At 36.4% G+C, this 22,175-nt stretch overlaps 2 protein-coding genes across 3 annotated transcripts in view; one reads left to right on the top strand and one right to left on the bottom strand.

The window, feature by feature from the left end:
- The window catches only part of stk32a (serine/threonine kinase 32A), a 75,426-nt gene extending 54,701 nt beyond the window's left edge, over positions 1 to 20,725 (bottom strand). Inside the window, exons 1-4 of the mRNA XM_002666081.7 lie at positions 20,567 to 20,725; positions 17,631 to 17,762; positions 6,897 to 6,952; positions 6,043 to 6,194 (exon numbers count right to left, since the gene is read on the bottom strand). Coding sequence (XP_002666127.2) covers positions 6,043 to 6,194; positions 6,897 to 6,952; positions 17,631 to 17,685 — 263 coding nt within the window. The 5' untranslated portion in view covers positions 17,686 to 17,762; positions 20,567 to 20,725. The remainder of the gene's footprint in view (positions 1 to 6,042; positions 6,195 to 6,896; positions 6,953 to 17,630; positions 17,763 to 20,566) is intronic.
- Positions 1 to 22,175, top strand: part of jakmip2 (janus kinase and microtubule interacting protein 2) — a 209,527-nt gene that overhangs the window by 170,136 nt on the left and 17,216 nt on the right. The gene's annotated exons all lie outside the window — the stretch shown is intronic.

Here is a 22,175-nt window from a genome sequence, read left to right as displayed (position 1 = left end):
CTCAGTTGGCTATGGGAGTGGAGGAATCTGTCTACATCTCATTAAAAGTAATTAGACTTTCTTTTTAGGCTGCATTGCAAAGACCTGTGTTCAAGGCTTAACATTATCATCAAATGCAGTTTTTCAGTAGTGGCATGTAACATAGTCGCTCCAGGTACTTTGGTGTGTTGGATTTTATATCTATAGAAAAAAATTATATTAATAGAATAGATGGTCATTTAAAATAGGTAGTCATAGATGATATCATAAAAATTGTCATAAATGTTAAATATATATATATATTTTTTTTATGATATTCCTTGAGCGTAAACTTTACATATTTTTAAAGTAGAATGAAAATCTAGACATACCTAGACATCTCTAAATAATAATAGTTCAGCACTGCTGAAAAAAACAGCTTAAACCAGCCTAGGCTGGTTGGCTGGTTTCAGCTGGTCAACCAGGCAGGTTTTACCGGGGTTTTGGCCACTTCCAGGCTTAGCTGGTCAGGCTGGAAAATGACCAGCTAAAACCAGCTTGGTTTAGGCTGGGCTCCCAGCCTAATTAATTATGATAAATAAATTATGATAAATAAATGCTATACGAGATTATTGATACTCATAATTAGTAAATAAATGGTGAAAAACAGTCCGATCAGAACAAAACACCAACTGTGACATCATAATATGCACACCACAGACTGATTGGTTTGATTGGACACAATCAAACCCAAAGAGATATAAGGTCACTAATAATGTTAGTTTAACATATAATAACAGCAATTCATAAAGTTTTATAACCCCTTGACAATAAGTAAACAATGTGTACATTTTCACTTTTGGGTGAACTATCCCTTTAAAACATTTACATGCGGTTCACATCACACTGACTAAAAACTAAAAGCTTGATGTTTACCCCTTAGCTGTAACTGTTAATAGCATGAACTGTATTCCAGCTGCCAAAATGTCTCAGAGAAAGAGTGTGTGAAGGAGTACAGAACCCTGATGTGTCTCTGATCTGACCTTGAGAGCCTCTGTCGGTCCAGTAGAGCTCAAAACTGCACTGCAGGGAAACACACGCACCGCTCTCAACCTTCTCCTCAAACCACTGCCAAGCACATTACCATTCCCCACGCATTCTTATCAAATTTACCGTCCCATGCAGCAACGTTGTTATTCGGAGACGGCTGTTTTCACTTCTCCGCTGTGGGGCTCTTTTTACTTATTATCAAATTTGTAATTAAAAAAAGCAGCGGTATTGATTTAGTCATTTGCAATTTAGCCAGTCATGCATCACATACTGATGAGGATGATGCTTTCTGCCTCGGCATGCTTCACGGAGGTCCGATAATGAAAACATAATGTGTGCCGTAGGATTTTCTTTAGTGTCTTTTGAAACTAGATGCTGATTTTAAACTAGCATGCTGAATAAAAACAACCTTCAAACAGTTTAGCCTTATTTCTTTTATATATTCTTTTCTCAAGTTCTGTTTAACGAACGTATTTTTTTTGACACAAACGTTTTAATAACTTATTTCTAACAACTGATGTATTTTATCTTTGCCATAATGACAGCTCATAATATCTGGCTAGATTTTTTTAAGATACTAGTATTCAGCTTAAAGTGAGAGATAAAGGCTTAACTAGGTTAAAGTTAGGGTAATTAGGCAAGTCATTGTATTGTAGAGAGTGGTGGATTTAGGCATGGGCAACATGGGCAATCGCTCAGGGCGGCATCTTGCTGGGGGCGTTTTATTTAATGTTTAAAATGCAAATCCAATTAGATTCACTTTATTTGGTAAACAAAGCAAGCCTCTTTTTTTTTTTTATTTCCAATATTTTTATTGCATTTTTTCCAGATATTATACAAACTTGCAAATGTATATGAAAAATAGAAGTCCTATCAGCAAAGAGATGACATGAAATACATAGCAATAAAAACAAGAAATCTGTAGAACTCTTAAAACAACCTTACATTTTTCTACCCCTTTCTATGCACCATCCCTCCCATCACCCACCCCTCCCTATTTTCTGAGGCCTTCAATAAGTATGTAACGGTGAATCAAGACACTGATAAATAAACAATAAACATATAAACAAATAAATAATAACATTAGAAAAAAAATTATAAATAAAATGAATAAAAATAAATATATGGGTAAATACAAAGGATGAAAATGTAAAATAAAAACTAGAAGTCTCTCTTTCTCCCTTTCGAAATTCTAGTCAGCAGTTCCTGAAATGTTAAGGTTCTCAATGACTGACAGCATGGGACTCCATGTTTTGTTAAAGGAGTTCAGTGATCCTTTAAAACAATGTCTCAGTTTCTCAAGATAGATGCAATTGAAAACCTCTTTAATCCAGTTTTCTGATGAGGGAGGGGACACATGTTTCCATTTGAGGAGAATTGCGCGCCTGGCGAGCAAGGTGGTAAAGGCAATGACGCAGCGTGATGTTTGTGTAGTTGGGGTTGAAAGATAACCAAAAAGGGCAGTCAGAAGGTCAGGAGTGATGATTATATTAAGAGCTTGAGAAAGAATTTTTAAAATATTAGACCAAAAGGTTGTTAATTTTGAACATGACCAAAACATGTGAAGGTAATCGGCCGGTGACTGCTTACATCTGTTACAGGCATCACTTCTGTCTGGAAATATTCTAGAAAGTTTGGCATTAGTGAAATGGGTCCTATGAAGTACTTTACATTGTAGTAGGCCATGTCTGGCACAAATAGATGAAGAATGAACTAAACTAAGAATGTCTTTCCATTGGTCCTCAGAAATCTCAATACCCAGATCTTGCTCCCATGTTTGTTTAAGTAAACCAGTTGGAGATGGAAGTAGTTATTCCAACATAAATTGTAGTTATTAGCCGTCTTTGACTTGGATTGAGGTTAAGAATATGATCAAACTTTGATTCGGGGGGGCAATTAGGAAAATGGGGGAATAGTTTTTGAACAAAATGTCTCACTTGAAAGAAACGGAAAAGATGGTTGTTGGGGAGATCAAATTTAGTTGATAGGAGTGAAAAGGAGGAGAAAACATTATTATCATACAGATCATTTAAAGTGGCTAGGCCTTTCATTGACCAAGTATTAAAAACACGATCTAATGTAGAGGGAGGGAATAAATAAAGCAAGCCTCTTATGTAATATATCTACTAAAAGACAGAAAATATTACTGTACAAACTGCATTGTGTATAAATCTGATGAACATTTTCACATTAGTCAATATTATCACTTTAATTAATTAAAAACACTGAATAAATACAGATTTACACACATTTACTCAAGTAAATAAACAGAATTAATGATGGGCTAAAAATCTGCGGAAATCTTCGGAATTCTAAGGAATTCTATGGAAAATCTGCGGAATTCTGTGCGCGCAGATTCTGTGTGAGCCTATTTATAAATAACGTCCGCACAATTTGGCTGGCCGATACCCAATCCAGCAAAAATATGCTGTATCGAATCGATATTCGATCCAATTATCGGGATCGGTGCATCTCAGCTGTGGACACACTATACCTACACACAGTTCTGTCCATTGTTGATTTTCATCATAGGGGCCCTTTAAAGTATTAATTACTTATGAGATCACACTGCTAAACCACACTCATCTCATGGAGTTAAGCTCAAAATCAAACAAATGAGGTAACGTGTTACTGAGTAAAAGGAGTGAAGAGCATTTTTGATCATCTTCTCTTCAACAGAATTGTGCTTGTGCAATCTAATTCAGCTCCATTGATTTTTTTAAGCTAAAAGCATCCTGACAATGACTGCTTTGTCCCATATCCAACTCTACATTTCATTCTCCGAGCACTGACAAATGTATGCCCCGTTTTCCACCATGGCAAAACCACAGCTACAATTAGACATACATTCATAAATTTTCCTTCGGCTTAGTCTCTACTGCAGAAGTCACCGCAGCAGACTAAACCACCAACTATTGTTGATTTACGCAGTGGATGCCCTTCCAACAGCAACCCAGTACTGGGAAACACTCCTACACACTGATTCACACACACTCATACACTATGGCCAATTAAGTTCATTCAGTTCACCTATAGCGCATGTGTTTGGACTGGGGGAAACCAGAGCACCAGGAGGAAACCCACACCAACATGGGGAGAACAACACAGAAATGCCAACAGGCAGGGGCGCCACTGGCAAATGAAGGGGGGCTGTTGGTGGTGGTGTCGCAGACGAAAGTGAAGAGCCTACGAGGGACCCTAAAAATTTCACTGAGGGCCCCCAAAATGTGTGGGCCCTTAGAATCATCCTAACTTCCCCTCCTAGTGGTGCCCCTGCCAACAAGTATAGCCGGGACTCAAACCAGTGACCTTCTTGCTGGAAGGCAACAGTGCTAACTACTAAGCCAGCATGCCACTTTTACAGTTAGATCGATTTTACTAATACACTGATTTTACGTGGCCGCCATTTTAAAAGCGAAATCGCGGCTGCGGTGGGAGAAAACCCTGAAGTATCGCCTGAGTCACACAGGAATGTTGTGTACCTGGCTGTATATCTTATCAGTGAAGAGAAAGTGACACAATTTTATCATTTTACCGCCTTGCTAGTGACCCGAAGGTCAGTTCTGAATGGAAAGTGAAATAAAAATGGATATCAGGCATCATTTTCAGCTAAGTTAAGGGAAATGCCACTAGTTAGCTAATGCTTTCTTTCACAAACACACATGTTAGATGCCACAAGAGTTCACACTTGATGATTGATTGATTATAAAGCTTGTTTGGCATGCTGTCCCAGGAGAGAGCCCTGAGCTCATAAGATCCTCGAGCCCGGGGCTCCCTCTCATTCAGAAGGCAAGAGGGGAGTTTGGGCTAAGGTAGATCTCCAGAACTCCCCTGCTGTAGTAGCTAATGAACAGATAGTGATTGCTTTTAAGAGATAACTACTAGGAGCCGATTTGGATTAGTCAATTAACTTAAGTTGCATGTTTTTGACGGTGGGAGGAAACCAGGGAACCCAGGGAAAACCCATGTGAGCACGGGGAGAACGTCTTAACTCCGCACAGATACGTCGGCTGGCTTGGTAAGGACTAGAACCAGTGAGGTTCTTGCTGTGAGGCAACAGTGCTAACCACTGGGCCACCGTGCCACCCATCTAGGAAAGGAGGAGGAGTATGGGTGGAAGGGGGGATTCTTCAAAACGAAGATGACTGTGGAATAACCTCGGGTATTTATAGTGGCTTAGGAATCGTCTGATTGGTGAATCACAAATTTAATAATGCGGGACCATCTGCAAGCAATCATAAGCACATGATCCTCTCGAAATTAGTTTATAAATAAACTTCACTAATCAAACTTAATTAATGAACTGGTTCTTGTCACGATACTGAATTTCCGTACTGAAATTTAACCATTTAAGTGCCGCTAGGTGCCGCTTTCTTGTTACCCAGCACTCATTCATTCATTCATTCATTTTCTTGTCGGCTTAGTCCCTTTATTAATCCGGGGTCGCCACAGCGGAATGAACCACCAACTTATCCAGCAAGTTTTACGCAGCGGATGCCCTTCCAGCCGCAACCCATCTTTGGGAAACATCCACACACACATTCACACACACATTCATACACTACGGACAATTTAGCCTACCCAATTCACCTGTACCACATGCCTTTGGACTGTGGGGGAAACCGGAGCACGCAAAACCCACGCGAAACCCACGCGAAGGCAGGGAGAACATGCAAACTCCACACAGAAACACCAACTGAGCCGAGGTTCAAACCAGAGACCCAGCGACCTTCTTGCTGTGAGGCGAACGTGCTACCCACTGCCTCGCCTTACCAAGCACTCACTTTAGGGAATTTACACCTACCTTACTTTAAATAGTTGACCCCAGTAAGCTACAAATACAAATTGGGTATCATTGGAAAGAAGAAACTTTGGGCTTTACTGTGGCAAAAGGGGAAAGTGTATGCTCAAAAATGTTAAAAGTTATACATTATAAAGCCATGAGAAAAAAATTGTTTTTTTACAAACACAGGAAAACATGTTAATGTAAAGCCCTGTTGCTAATGCATCATATATTGACTAGAAGAAGCTCACCAGAAGTTGACCAGGAAAGGATGCTCCAGGTTCTGCATGATCTGGAGCTCTTTGAAGACATTGCGCACCTCATTGCGCTCCACGCATTTAAGTTTGTTCATATACTTCATGGCGTACATTTTCTTGGTGTCCTTTTTCTGAACAATGCAAACCTGAAGGGGAAATAAAAGTATAAGTGATATATTTCTGACAAGACTAAATATAAAGGAAAGATCTGGAATCCATTTTCATTCATTCACTTATTCATTTTCTTTTCGCTGAGTCTTTTATCAATCTGGGGTCACCACAGTGGAATGAACCGCCAACTTATCCAGTATGTTTTACGCAGCGAATGGCCTTCCAGCCGCAACCCAACACTGGGAAACACCCATACACACTCTTTCACACACACACTCATACACTATTGCCAATTTAGCTTATTCAATCACCCATACCACATGTCTTTGGACTGTAGGGTAAACCGAAGCACCCAGAGGAAACCCACACCAACACAGGGAGAACATGCAAACTCCACATAGAAATGCCAACTGACCCAGCCGAGGCTCGAACCAGTGGCCTTTTTGCTGAGAGGCGATTGTGCTAACCACTGTGTGCTCCGGTTTCCCCCACAGTCTAAACACATACGCTATAGGGTAATTCCTGTGGTAAAACTGTGGTATAATTTACTTTGTACTACATTAAAATGTGGTGTATTGTTGAATCATTTGTTTATATTATCATAGTTGTTGTGTTACTATAGAAACTATAGTTCTATCACGGTAGATTAATTCATGTACTTTAGTACAGTACAGTATTTACATTCAATTACATTATTATTTGTTTCATGTAGGTTATAAATACAAAGCAGAACTTACCTTCCCAAAACTGCCTTTGCCGATGGCTCTCAAAATCTGAAAGTGGTCAAAATTGACTGTGGAGAGACAAAACACAACATATATAGGCTGTGTTAGTGCATAATATTTTACATTGACATAACAATTAGTATCAATGTTAATTTGCTCTGCAGAACATGCGCGCATACAGACACAAAACACATTTTAAAATGTATCCGTGGTTTTTGTCCACGCAATGAAAATCTGAGCAGAAATCAAGATGAGAAAACATACACTTTCTTAATTTTAAGGTCACTGTTTAGTACAATTGAAAGTTTCACTAGCTAAAGTAACACTGCCTGAAGTTACACTGCCTGAAGTTACACTAACTGAAGTTACACTAACTGAAGTTACACTAGCTGAGGTTACACTAGCTAAAGTAACACTAGCTGAAGTAATACTAACTGCAGTTACACTAGCTGAAGTTACACTAACTGAAGTAACACTAGCGGAAGTAACACTAGCTGAAGTAACACTAACTGCAGTTACACTAGCTGAAGTTACAACAACTGAAGTTACACAAGCTGAAGTTACACTAGCTGAAATTACACTAACTGCAGTTACACTAACTGAAGTTACACTAGCTGAGGTTACACTAGCTGAAATTACACTAACTGCAGTTACACTAACTGAAGTTACACTAGCTGAAGTAACACTAACTGCAGTTACACTAACTGAAGTTACACTAGCTGAGGTTACACTAGCTGAAATTACACTAACTGCAGTTACACTAACTGAAGTTACACTAGCTGAAGTTACACTAACTGAAATTACACTAACTGCAGTTACACTAACTGAAGTTACACTAGCTGAAGTTACACTAGCTGAAATTACACTAACTGCAGTTACACTAACTGAAGTTACACTAGCTGAAGTTACACTAACTGCAGTTACACTAACTGAAGTTACACTAGCTGAAGTTACACTAGCTGAAATTACACTAACTGCAGTTACACTAACTGAAGTTACACTAGCTGAAGTTACACTAGCTGAGGTTACACTAGCTGAAGTTACACTAGCTGAAGTAACACTAACTGCAGTTACACTAACTGAAGTTACACTAGCTGAAGTTACACTAACTAAAGTAACACTAGCTAATATTATACTAAATAAAAGTTACACTAGCTGAAGTGACACTAGCTGAAGTTACACTAGCTGAAGTGACACTAGCTGAAGTTACACTAGCTGAAGTAACACTAGCTAAAGTAACACTAGCTGAAGTGACACTAGCTGAAGTTACACTAGCTGAAGTAACACTAGCTAATATTACAATAACTGAAGTTACACTAGCTGAAGTTACACTAACTGAAGTTAGACTAGCTGAAGTGACACTAGCTGAAGTTACACAAACTGACATAACACTAACTGATTTAAAGCTAAAGTAACAATAAGTGATTTAACACTAGCTGAAGTTACACTTACTGAAGTAACACTAGCTAATATTACAATAACTGAAGTTACACTAGCTGAAGTTACACTAACTGAAGTTAGACTAGCTGAAGTGACACTAGCTGAAGTTACACAAACTGACATAACACTGATTTAAAACTAGCTAAAGTAACAATAAGTGATTTAACACTAGCTGAAGTTACACTAGCAGAATGTACACTAACTAAAGTTACACTAACTCAGCTACACTAACTGTAACACAATTTAAAAGCACACCAAAGTTTTGATTTAAAACAAAAACATTACTGTGATTTGTTAATAAATTAATAATTTGTTTCTCAAATTAAACTTGACTCAATTAAACCTGAAAAAAATTTAATTTAATATTCATCAAAATACGTATTCTGCCCAATTACAATACAATTTATTTGTTTTTTTATTCTTCTTCAACTAATAAACAAAATCTACATTTTTTAGCAGGAGTGATGTCAAGCGATCACGTGACATGAAACTGTTGATTTAAAGTAAAAATGATTCGCTTGAAGTCAAATTGATTAAAACCATAATTTTATACGATAAACAACATATTACATAATCCAATATGAACATGCATTTTAAATGACAGACACAACAGTTTGTTTCACTATAATAAACACTGTACATATCTAGTTAGTTCCCAAAGGACAATTACTCCACTGGTGAACGGTAAATAAACAAGCTGACAGCCGATTTAAACAGCTATACAGTCTGCAGAATTGATGCATGATGTGTTTAGGTTATACCATAAGAAGTTTTAGCTGACTCCAAGCATAATCTCACTCCTCATCTATCGGAGCCAAACTCATCGTCTGACCTGTGAATGAACCCCGTCCCGTCTCTCGGCACTCACAGTTCTGCTGTCTGAAACTGCAGAGTGAAGCAGTCTAATCTATGCTGTCAGCAGCAATTACAGTTTGATGGTCAATACCCGATGGCTGATCAAGGGCCGGCAATAAAATCTAAAAGTTTGGCATGCTGTCCCGGGAGAGAGCCCTGAGCTCATAAAATCCTCGAGCCCGGGGCTCCCTCCCATTTGCAAGGCGAGAGGGGAGTTTGAGCTCAGGTAGATCTGGAGAACTCCCCTGCTGTAGTTGCTAATGAGCAGATAGTGATCGCTTTTAAGAGAAAACTACTTACTAGGAGCATGTCTATGGTGCCGATTTGGATTGGTCATTGAAATGTTTTTAAACGGTGAAATCGGTGATTCATCCCGCTGTGGCGACCACTGAAATAGAGACTGATCCAAAGAAAAATGAATGAATGAATGAATAATATGATTTATGTTGATAAACTGCGCTCTTTTAAAAAGTGAAAGGTACATTTGAGGGGTTTGTTTTGTCCCATATCTCCAGAATGGCTGAATTAATGATATTGGGCAAACGATGTAGGACAGCCACTTAGAGAACGCTGACACCCTTTTTTCACAGTGACTTCCAGAGGGGTCATAAGCATGCCCTAAATAGTAAGTGCTCATTTATCTTTGAAGAGAAAATCCTTGCCCTATTGTGAATAACAAACCAAGGATTGAGTGTATTTAAGTACCAAACAATCTCATACTCATTCATTCATTCATTTTTCTTCGGCTTAATCTCCATTTCAGAGGTCGCCACAGCGGATTGCTTTGCCGCCAACTATTCCAGCATATGTTTTATGCCGCGGATGCTCTTCCAGTACTGGGAAATACCCACACACTTATTCATACACACACTCATACACTGCAGTCAATTTAGTTCATTCAATTGCCCTATAGCGCATGTGTTTGGACTGTGGGGGAAACCGAAGCACCCACGGAAACACGGGAAGAACATGCAAACTCCACACAGAAATGTCTGCTGACCTGGGTTGCATTTCTCAAAACCATTATTAGCCAACTAAGGTCACAAGTTCCGTCAATCCATCGTGTCAACTAACACAATAATAATAATAATAATAATAATAATAATAATAATGATAGTAATAATAATAATAATGATGATGATAATAATAATAATAATAATAATAACAATAAAAAAATTATAATAATGAAAATAATAATAACAATAATAATAATAATATTATTAATAATGTAATGATAATAATAACAATAATAATAATATTAATAATAATAATAATAATAATGATAATAATAATAATAATAATAACATTATTAATAATGTAATGATAATAATAACAATAATAATAATATTAATAATGATAATAATAATAATAATGATAATAATAATAATAATAATGATAAAGATAATAATAATAATGATAATAATAATAATAATGATGATAATAATAATAATAATAATAATAATAATAATGATAATAATAATAATAACAATAATAATAATAATAATAATGATAATAATAATAACAATAATAATAATATTATTAATAATGTAATGATAATAATAACAATAATAATAATATTAATAATGATAATAATAATAATAATAATAATAATAATAATAATAATAATAATAATAATAATAATAATAATGATAATGATGATAATAATAATAATATTAATAATAATAATAATAATAATAATCATCATATTTAATATTATTAATATTATTATTAAAGTATTAAGTATTAAAGTTTTTTTTTCATTTCCTAATAAATATTAAATATTAAATTAAATTTTTTAATAAACAGCCTCATTATTTATTTATTTCTATGATTTATGTGTGCTATTAGAATACGTGTTAGCTTTTGTAAGTGGTTTTATATTTTAGAATAGAATCTGCAATGTTCTCAACAATATCTGTAAAGGAAACACAGGCCCTATATGTGCCGTTTACATATATTTCAGTTAATATGGAAAGCGAGTGCATGTTTTTACCAAAACTATTATTGGATTTTATTTTAAATGCGTGTTTGTGTAAAACAGTATAATTTGCACAAAGAAATGATGGGTTCTTCTCTAAAGAAGTAGTTACTCCGCCCTGTTTAGAGCATCATTATGGGCGTTTAACATTATAACTAATGTGGTTCAAGCGATGGACCTGCGACAGATTAACTAGGGGTTTGGGGAAACACTCGTCAATACATTGTACTTTTCCCAACCAATGCATCGTACTATGATAGTTCAGCCAAGCGTTACGATGTTGTTTGGGAAACGCACCCCCAGCCAGGACTTAAACCAGCGACCTTCTTGCTGTGAGGCCACCGTGCCACATGCTTACCAGGCCCGGATTAAGAACTCAGGGGCCCCTGGGCACATTATCTTGTAAGGCCCCCTACCTGGCCGCACCCCTATAGTTGAATTAAAAAAATAAGAATAATATAATAATTTTTAAATAAAATGAATCTATAATTTGTTGCCCACATATTTAAATAAATGATATATAGTACATATGTATTTATAGTCTGCAAAGATTTAAATTATTTTTCAAAGCATTAAATAAAAATACTAATAAAACTACATAGCTAAAACTACATATACATATATATATATATATATATATATATATATATATATATATATATATATATATATATATATATATATATATATATATATATGTATGTATACAGTTCTATGAATCTGAGTTCTATGAATCTGAGTCTTTCATAATACTAACACTGATTTACTGTCGCTCTCCTCCTCTCCCTGTATTTTCTCTACTCTTCTCGTGATGAAGACTTGATTATAAACCTAAAAGTATCCAAAATCACAGACACTATACCTCTTCTCTCCCCTCTCTCTCCTCTTCTGGGCCTTTCTCTCTCTCTCTCTCTCTCTCCTTTTCTGTCTGTCTCTCACCCGATGAATCCAGTCCGCGCTGCGCTGCCGTTAGCCTCCTCCGCCTGGTTAATGCTAGCTACTCATCATTTAAAGTTAACGTCTTCTTCTGTACCCTCATTCTCCTGATCACGGGTCTGTTTGAAGAAGGTGTGTATGGAAAATGCATCAATAAAGATGCCTCCTCTCCTCTTTCTCTCGCGTTTGCTAAATCCACTTGTCCACTCATTTTTGATCTATGACAGATATAACGTTACACTAAAGTCCGCTCAGTTTAGTACGGGTTATTACAAAACTGACGTTTCCGCACTTGACCAATTACAGCATTCTGTTTAGTTAAAGAAAGAAAGGCAATTTAAATATAATAATAATATTAATGTGTGATCGCGATTTTTTTGCTCAGAGGAAATACAGTTGTCTGAGCAATAGAGTTTTTGAAGAGAGGGAGGCGCGGCAGGCGCGTATAATAAGGCTAAACATTATTAAATACCCACAAGACACTTGTGACTTTATATCACATTTGCATTATTTAAAAAAAAAGTTTCTTTCCTGTTAAAAATAAATATATTTCCAATCTGATATGTAATGGGGAGAAATAAAAGTAGCACGAGTTCAGCTGATGGTGGATTCGAACCGATGTTATGATTAATCGCGTCAAAAGATGATGCCGTGTGCCTTACAAGGTGCGCCACTGCGGCTATATTATTACACTGCTCTTTACTCATCTTATCTCTATCAATCAGGCATCGATGGGCGTAAACCCTGAATAGTTTAGTCCAACTAGATGCGCTATTTGCAATTAGCCTAAAAAGACACTCCGAAATTGTCTTTTTTTCTCCCCCCTCGCAGGGGCCCCTGGTGCGCACGGGCCCCTGGGCCTGTGCCCATAAGGCCCATTGGTTAATCCGGCCCTGATGCTTACAGATTTATGTTGGAATAAAGTCACCAAAACACCTCCACACCATCTGTGTGAATTTCCTATAGACGATAACTTTGTTCATGACTTGTGAAAAATCCAGTTTAATAGTTGTTTGCTTTTGTGCTAATTGTCTGCAAGGCTGCATACACACTTACACAATCACCTTACAAAATGGGCCAATCGGCTATTTGTATACCTGATGGCCCATCTCTTTCTTTGACTCGCATACACACACACACACACACACACACACACACACACACACACACTCTCTCTCACACACACACACAGGTGTATTGGAATCTGGGTTGTAAATTTTTAGAGCTAACTCCAAAGACAGATTTATGAGAAGCTCAGCAAACGACTTTCTGCAGTCAACAGCTTCAGCTCCGGTTCATTGGTTTAGCCTGCGAAAATTCTGTCTTTAAAGTCTTTTTCTCGCACAAAAAGCTGTTGTTTGACTTGCGGAGTGGTAGAAGGTGTACAGCTTTTACAGTACTGCTGTGTAGAGCTGCACAATATATCATTTCAACATCAACAACGCATTGTGCCAACCTGCTATAGTCACATTCCATCATTCATTCATATTCTTTTCGGCTCAGTCCCTTTATTATTCAGCAGCCACCACAGCGGAATGAACCGCCAACTTATCCAGCATAAGTTTTACACGGCGGATGTCCTTCCAGCTGCAACCCAGCACTGGGAAACACCCATACACTCTCATTCACACACATACACCACGGACAATTTAGCTTACTCAATTCCCCACCAATCACCAGCAATCGTAACTCCTAAGGTCGATGGATCTCATTCACAATAACCATGGACTACAAATCCGCCATTTCTGGACTACATTTTCATGCATGCACTCCGCTCACAAACACACATGCTTCCTCATTCTGACTGATTACACTCGCACCACCTGAAGATTGCCAAAGACTGACTACACACACTATTTAAGCAGCACACACACTCACTCCCATTGGCGAGTCTTGTTCATCTGTAAAGCGACAGTACAACAGTTATCCTTGTCTTGTTTTCCCGTGTTTTGACCTTAGCCTTGTTAGCCATTTTGTCGCTGTCTGCCGCCTGCCTTTTGACCTCTCGCCTGATACTTTTGACTACGATTCTGGACTGCCTTTATACATGTGTTTGCACCTGTGTTAACCATTGCTTGCCTGCCTCCGAATAAACCTGCAAGTGGGTCCAAACTTCAGTTGTCTGTGTCACTCCCTGTGTTACACCTATATGTGTTTGGTCTGTGGGGGGAACCAGAGCACCCCAAGGATTATAATTAACCAGAAATCACAGTTTCATGCAAGGTTTAACTCTTAAAGAGAGAATGTTTTTTAAGTCCAGTGAGCGTGTAATATTTAAAGTGAATTTAAAGCATTTGGGCACAAGAAATTGTCAAATTTGTAGCTTTAGGAAACATTAATTGTACTGTATTTAATTATTTATGCAGCAAAAACTACAGTTTTGAAAGGTTTTGATGCACTTTAAAATGTTGACTACTGTATGAAGTGATATTTTACATTTGATTATTTAATTTCTGCACTGTTTATTTCATTTGTATCTTTCTTAAATTGTATTAACTTAAGCTTGCAATTAGTTTGTTATGTTTTATGCATACGCACTCTCATTCATTCACTCATTTATTCATTTTCTTTTCGGCTCAGTCCCTTTATTTATCAGGGGCCACCACAGCGGAATGAACCGTCAACTTATCCAGCATATGTTTTACACCACGGATCTCCTTCCAGCTGCAACCCAGTACTGGGAAACACCCATACACTCTTGCATTCACACACATACACAACAGCCAATTTAGCTTATTCAATTCACCTATGGGTTTGGACTGTGGGGGGAACCAGAGCACCCCAAGGATTATAATTAACCAGAAATCACAGTTTCACGCAAGGTTTAACTCTAAAAGAGAGAATGTTTTTTAAGTCCAGTGAGCGTGTACTATTTAAAGCGAATTTAAAGCATTTGGGCACAAGAAATTGTCAAATTTGTAGCTTTAGGAAATATTAATTGTACTGTATTTAATTATTTATGCAGCAAAAACTACAGTTTTGAAAGGTTTTGATGCACTTTAAATGTTGACTACTGTATGAAGTGATATTTTACATTAGATTATTTAATTTCTGCACTGTTTATTTCATTTGTATCTTTCTTAAATTGTATTAACTTAAGCTCGTAATTAGTTTGTTATGTTTTATGCATACACACTCTCATTCAATCATTCATTCATTCATTCATTTATTTTTCAGCTTAGTCCCTTTATTTATCACCACCGCAGCGGAATGAACCGTCAACTTATCCAGCATACGTTTTACACAGCGGATGTCTTTCCAGCTGCAACCCAGTACTGGGAAACACCCATACACTCTTGAATTCACACTCATACACAACAGCCAATTTAGCTTACTCAATTCCCCTATAGCACATGTGTTTGGACTGTGGGGGAAACCGGTGAATGTAATATCTACAATACTTGTTTTGCTTTTTAATTATTAATATTTTTTATATTTACAGAAGTTTTTCTGTTCAAAAACAAACTTTGTTTTTCATACCTGCCAACACTCCCGTTTTTCCTGGGAGAATCCCATATTTCAGACCAATCTCCGGCAACCCTCCTGTTTTTTATTTCTTCCGGTAAAACTCCCGTAATTTCACCCACCACCCTTTTTGGTACAGTCTTTGGTGCAGTACCCGATCGCAGTGGCCGCTCAAAACCCGCTGCATCCTATCCCGGTTCTCAAATGAGCCCTCACCCCCGAACACCCCCTTTCCCCAGTCCTCTTTTCAGAGACATGTTGGCAGGTATGCTGGTAAGTGATATTCTAAGTCAATCTCTCTCTTTTGTATGTTGTAGTGCTGAATTTATACAGATTTGCTCACATATCAGGAATTTGTGTCTTGTGTTAAGCGTTTTTCCTTATCGCAAGCACAACAGCAGTCTGGTAGTGATTGTGCTGCTTTTTTCAGGATTAATTATTGTCATATGCCGATTGCAACAGAGAAATACTGTAGACTGTAACACAGTAAGAAGATATCTCTGTTGATGGATGGCATTTCATGTCACGTTCACCCTTTATAATCTAAAAGTGTGAGCAAAATGAGCTCCTTTGTCATTATTTTACACCAGGGGTTTTTTAAAGTGTGAGGCGCGCCTCCCCTGGGATGCGCCTGAGCATGTCAGGGGAGGCGCTGGAAAAAATATTATATAATAAAAATATATTATTAAGTTTAATTATTATATGTATTTTTTATTATTTTTAAACGTTTTAATTAAACAAAGCTAAAAAAAATAATACGTCAAAAATAAGAAAACCTTTTTTACCCAGAAGGTCATAGCTGTGAATTCGCTTCTGTTTGGCAAGCCCGCCAATACAGGTATATGCCTGCTAATTTACAGTCTATGCTGCTAATACAATGGATCGGAGACCCCCCGATTTAAAGCGTTCAAGTTCAAAGCTAAAACCCAAAAGACGACGATATGATGATCAGTATTTGAGTTTAGGATTTACGTGGACAGGACCAGCTGATGAACCACGACCTTTATGTGTGGTTTGACAAGATATTTTGGCTAATGACAGCACTTCGGCGACACCTTGAAACCAAGCATGATGAGGAAGCAGGAAAACCTCCAGAACTTTGTGTGTGTTTGTGTGCGTATGCGTGCGTGTGTGCGTGCGTGTTTGGGAGGAGGGGGGCGCCAATGGATAAGTTGTGTCAAAAGGGAGGCCCGCTGTCTTAGACTTTGAAAAACCCTGTTTTACACCAAGGGTCACCAAACTTGTTCCTGAAGGACCGGTGTCCTGCAGATTTTAGCTCCAACCCTAATCAAACACACCTGAACAAGCTAAACAAGGTCTTGCTAGGTATACTTGAAACAACCAGGCAGGTGTGTTGAGGCAAGTTGGAGCTAAAGCCTAAGACCGATATTGGTGACCCCTGCTTTAGACATTACGCTATAGAGTCATTCAAACACTAGCTCTAAAGTGACGTTGGGGAATTAGTAACGACTTCTGCTGTTCTGAAGCCAGCTGCAAATGTGAATGAATGGCGTATAAGAAAGTAGTTCCAATTAAAAAAGGGTTTTTAGTCTCTCTGTGTTTGATTTTCTTATTTATATACACAATTGTGCCGTCGAACTGTTGTATAAACGCAGTATCACACTCGTAGCAGTGCGATTTGGCTGTATATCAGCACTGGTGGCCTCGTGTCAACACACACCTTCCACCAGTGCTGATATACAGCCATATCGCACTGCTACTCGTGTGATATTGCTTATTTAAACCATTAAAAACGTTAATAACTTAGTTAGTAACTAAGTAACTAGTAACTTTTTCCAACTTTTTAAGGTTAAACATTGTTGAAAGAAAGATTAAGGTCCCATGACGCAATTCAAAAGCATAAACAAACATAAAAAAACATAAATCTGAAAATACTGTTATTATACAGATTTTTTTACTGTGTACTTTGCGATATCGATATATTGTGCAGCCCTATTTGGTTGTTAAATAAAAATTCAGCTAATGTGGATTCATTTATAAGAGTGTTTTAAACTTGCGCAATCAAAGCTGGAACACACATTGTTTGTGTTTCTGAAAGCACTCTCACTCACCCTCGGCTGGGTCTTCATCGCTAACCGACGTCCTCCTGGACTGTCCAAGTCCCATGTCTCCTTAAGAGCTGGAGATCTCCACTTTAAAATGGACACATCCCCTGCGTTTGTGTGCAAGATATTCCCCTCGACCTGTGACAGGGACGGAGAGAAGCGTGAGAGAAATGAAAACAACTTCCGGCCACATTTTACACTACAGTGTTTCTGTTGAGGGGTCGCCACAGTGGAATGAACCAACTACTATTCTGGCATATGTTTTACGCAGCGGATGCCGTTTCAGCCGCAACCCAGTACTGGGAAACATCCATACACACTCATTCACACACATACACGACAGCCAATTTAGTTTATTCAGTTCCTCTATAGCGCACACTGTGGGGGAAAGCACCTGGAGGAAACCCATGTGAACTCGGGGGGAACATGCAAACACCACACTGAAATGCCAACTGCTACAGCCTTCTTGCTGTGAGCCATCGTGTCTATGACCTTTACTCAATATTGTAAAAATTTTTGCCATAAAAGAAATGTTGATCTACAATGTATTTTAGACTTTTGCCTAAAGATATAAATACCAACATAATATAAATATGCAACATATGACTAATTTTGTGATCCAACCAGGCTCAGAGTGAAATTTATATTTATTTAAATGTAATTTATTTTTACTCTTTTTTTTTTGTCATGTAAATCAAAGCTATGAAAGTTATTTGTATGATTCACTTGCATAAATCCATATTTTTTATGTAAACAATGAACAATCAACATAGTATAGAGTTGAAGTCAGAATTATTATTATTAATTATTATTATTATTATTAAGTATTATTATTATTATCATTATTATTATTATTATTAATAATAATAATAATAATACTTATTATTATTATTATTATTATTGTTGTTGTTGTTGTTATAATTATTAATTATTATTAAGAACTAATAATTATAGAATTATTAGCCTTTTATTTAGCTTAAAGTGACATTTAAATGCTTAAGTTAATTAGGTTAACTAGGCAGGTTAGGGTAATTAGGAAAGTTATTGTATAACGATGGTTTGTTCTGTAGACTATCAAAAAAAAATTAGCTTAAAGGGGCTAATAATTTTGTCCCAAAATTGTTTTTTAAAAAATTAAAAACTGCTTTTATTCTAGCCGAAATAAAACAAATAAGACTTTCTCTAGAAGAAAAAATATTATCAGACATACTGTGAAAATGTCCTTGCTCTGTTAAACATCATTAGGGAAATATTTAAAAAAGAAAAAACAATCTAAAGGGGGCTAATAATTCTGACTTCAACTGTATATATTATATTATATATACAAGTTACTACAACATCTAACAAAATGAAGCTCAGACAACAAACTTTATTACTTTAGCCAAATCTTTTCCTCTTCAATCAGAGGCAGTTTTACATAGCAAAATTTTTTAAGTCGAGTACTCAAAAAAATAAGTTTTTTTTCAATTAGTTTTTTAATTAAAATTGAAAACAATCCAGTGTTATGTACTTAATTACATATATGTTTTCAAGTATAGAACCTCAAATAAATTAAGTAGCTGAAATTGTTTCATTTTTTGTTTGTTTTCAAGTTTACTGTTCATGCTTGTTATTTTGTTATTTGCATTTAACCACAGGTTTTCATTGTTTTACAAAACAAAATCATGAACTGTCCCATATTAACAGTATAAACATTTATTTGGGTTGCTATAAGTTAAATATTGTTTTAAAGTACCTGACAGATATATTTACCTTTAAATTAGCAGCATTTTTAAATTGATGTTACCCAGGTAGCAAAGAATTCTGGCCCAGATTTGGCATAAAGCTGGCACAGCAGGCATTCATCCGGCACTGGCATACAGCACGTAGGCCAAACATGGCCCAGGTTTGGCTGAGGTGGCACCATCTTACAGGCGGCAATCAAGACTTGGGCCAGATAGTAGTATTTGGCCCAGGCGTTAAAATGTATATGTGGGTCTATCTTGATCCATTTTTTAAATACATTTAAATTACTTTGAGTTAAGAAAAAATTCTATCAATCAGGTTGATTCAAGAAAAAGCACAGCCATAAAGCGAAATGCTTCAAGGGCTTATTAAAACATTGCAGTCGCGACACATCAACCTATTTGGCCCAGTTCAGGCCCAGTTATGGGTTATTAACTTGGCTGAAACTTGGCCCAGATGGTCCACGTTTGCCTCTTGTATGGAAGCCAGACTTGGTCCAGTCATGTACAGTAACTTACTGCAGCATGTGGGCCAAGCAAATGCGGATAGTGTGGGCCAAATCTGGGCCAGAGAAACTTTGCTATAGGGGTTATCAATATTTTTATTTTTTAAAAACTTTATAAAATTATTCTGGCAACTTAAAAATGTTAATCTAATCAGCATTTTAGAATTTTTAAGTTACAATAATGTTTTAAACTACATAAACATGTTTAAAACTACATAAACATAGTTTATACATAGTTTTAAACTACATAAACATTTTAAACTACATAAACAATAATGTTTTAAACTACATAAACAGTGGTAACAGACCTCTTGAGTTATTTTTAGAGTGCATGCTGTATTTTATTAACAAAAATGACCAAAAACTTATTTTAAAAGTCTGTAAAATACATTACATTTTCACTCATATGGTTAACTTTACTTACTTTAAAAGCCTTTTTTTACTACAGTGTTTTTTTTTTTGTCAGATCGCTATAAACTCTAAATAAATCCCAAGAACTAATCCATTGATAAAAAGTAAGCAGCTACACAATGCTAAAAAGTCTAACCGGATTAAAGTGCAAGTATACCTAGTAGCTGCTGTAGCCTGTGTGTTACTCCGTACTACATCAGTGCATGTCGAGTTAGAAAACTGATCCTAGAAGATCCCGCATAGACCTGTAGCTGAACTCCGTAGTTACTCATAGTGAAATCACCATAAATCGTAGACTTACCGTTTTGCATGAACGGCTGAATTTGGAGGGATGACAGCGGTCACTGCGGTGTATAAATAAAGGTGAGCTCCGGACAGCGACTATCCCGGGCAACTTCTCCACTCACCGCAATGCTGACAGAAGATCCTTGCAGAGCCCGAGTCAATGACACACTGATGCAGAGCTCACGCACATGCTGCTTTACCTCCTGTACACACACACTCATGCCTGCATCACAGCCACACACACACACACACACTCACACACACACACAGCATCGACTGATCCCAGACCAGCGGGTGACGACGATGATGGTGCTGCACGTCCTCAGCTGTTGAATAAATCCAGCGTTATGCGACTGTGTGATGGTGATGATGATGATGATGATGGTAGTGAAGTGTCCCGGTAGTGCATTATTTACTATGCAAAATTTAGAAGGCTACGCAACGTTAGTGCGCTGGTCTCCTCCAAAGATGGTTTTAATTTATTCATTATTTCAAACGATGTTTAATCATTTAAAGTACATTTATATACTGGAATTATGATGTATCTTATTCCTTTTTAAAAATAAATTGATGAATTAAGAAAATATATTATTTATTAACAAGTGCCTGGAGGTCAAATTAGGTAACCAGTATAATGTATGTTCATTCCTTTTAAATGAATGAATGAATAAATAAATAAACAGATAAAATGTGTTTTTTTTTTCTTTTTTACAACTGCCATAAGGTCAAATGGGCTAACCAGCTTTATAATATTGCTTCATTCCTTTGTAAATGAATGAATGAATGAATGAATAAAATATATTATTTGTTGACAATTGCCATAAGGTCAAATGGGATCACCAGCATTATAATGCATAATCATTCCTTTTTAAATTAAAGAATGAATTAATTAAATATATTATTTATTAAAATTTCTCATAAGGTCAAATTGGGTAACCAGCATTAAAATATATGCTCAATCATTTTTAAATGAATGAATGAATAAATTAATGAATGAATGAAGTATATGATTTATTGACAAATGAAATAAGGTCAAATGATGTAACCAGCATTATAATGTATGTTCATTCCATTTTTGAATGAATGAATGAATGAATGAATGAATGAATGAATGAATGAATGAATGAATGAATGAACGAATAAATAAATGACCAAATGAATAAAATGTATTATTTATTGAAAAAAATCCATGAGGTCACATGGGGTAACCTGCATTATACTGTGTGTTCATTCCCTTTTAAATGAAAGAATGAATTATATTATTTATTGAAAATGCCATGAGGTCAAATTGGGTCACCAGCATTATAATATATGCTCAATCATTTTTAAATGAATGAATGAATGAATAAATGAATGAATGAAATAAATTATTTATTGACAAATGCCTTAAGGTCGATTGATGTAACCAGAATTATAATGTATGTTCATTCCATTTTTTAATGAATGAATGAATGGATGAATAAATTAATAAATCATATAATTTATTTAAAAATACGGAGTTCAAATAGGGTAACCAGCATTATAATGTATGTTCATTCATTTTTAAATGAATGAATGAATGAATGAATTACATTTTATTTGTTGACAAATGCCATAAGGTGAGAATAGAATAGAATAGAATAGAA

This window comes from Danio rerio, chromosome 21, assembly GCF_049306965.1.
Source record: "Danio rerio strain Tuebingen ecotype United States chromosome 21, GRCz12tu, whole genome shotgun sequence".
NCBI lineage: Eukaryota > Metazoa > Chordata > Actinopteri > Cypriniformes > Danionidae > Danio > Danio rerio.
Note: the sequence above shows the minus strand (reverse complement) of the source record. Positions and strands in the feature narration are given on the sequence as shown.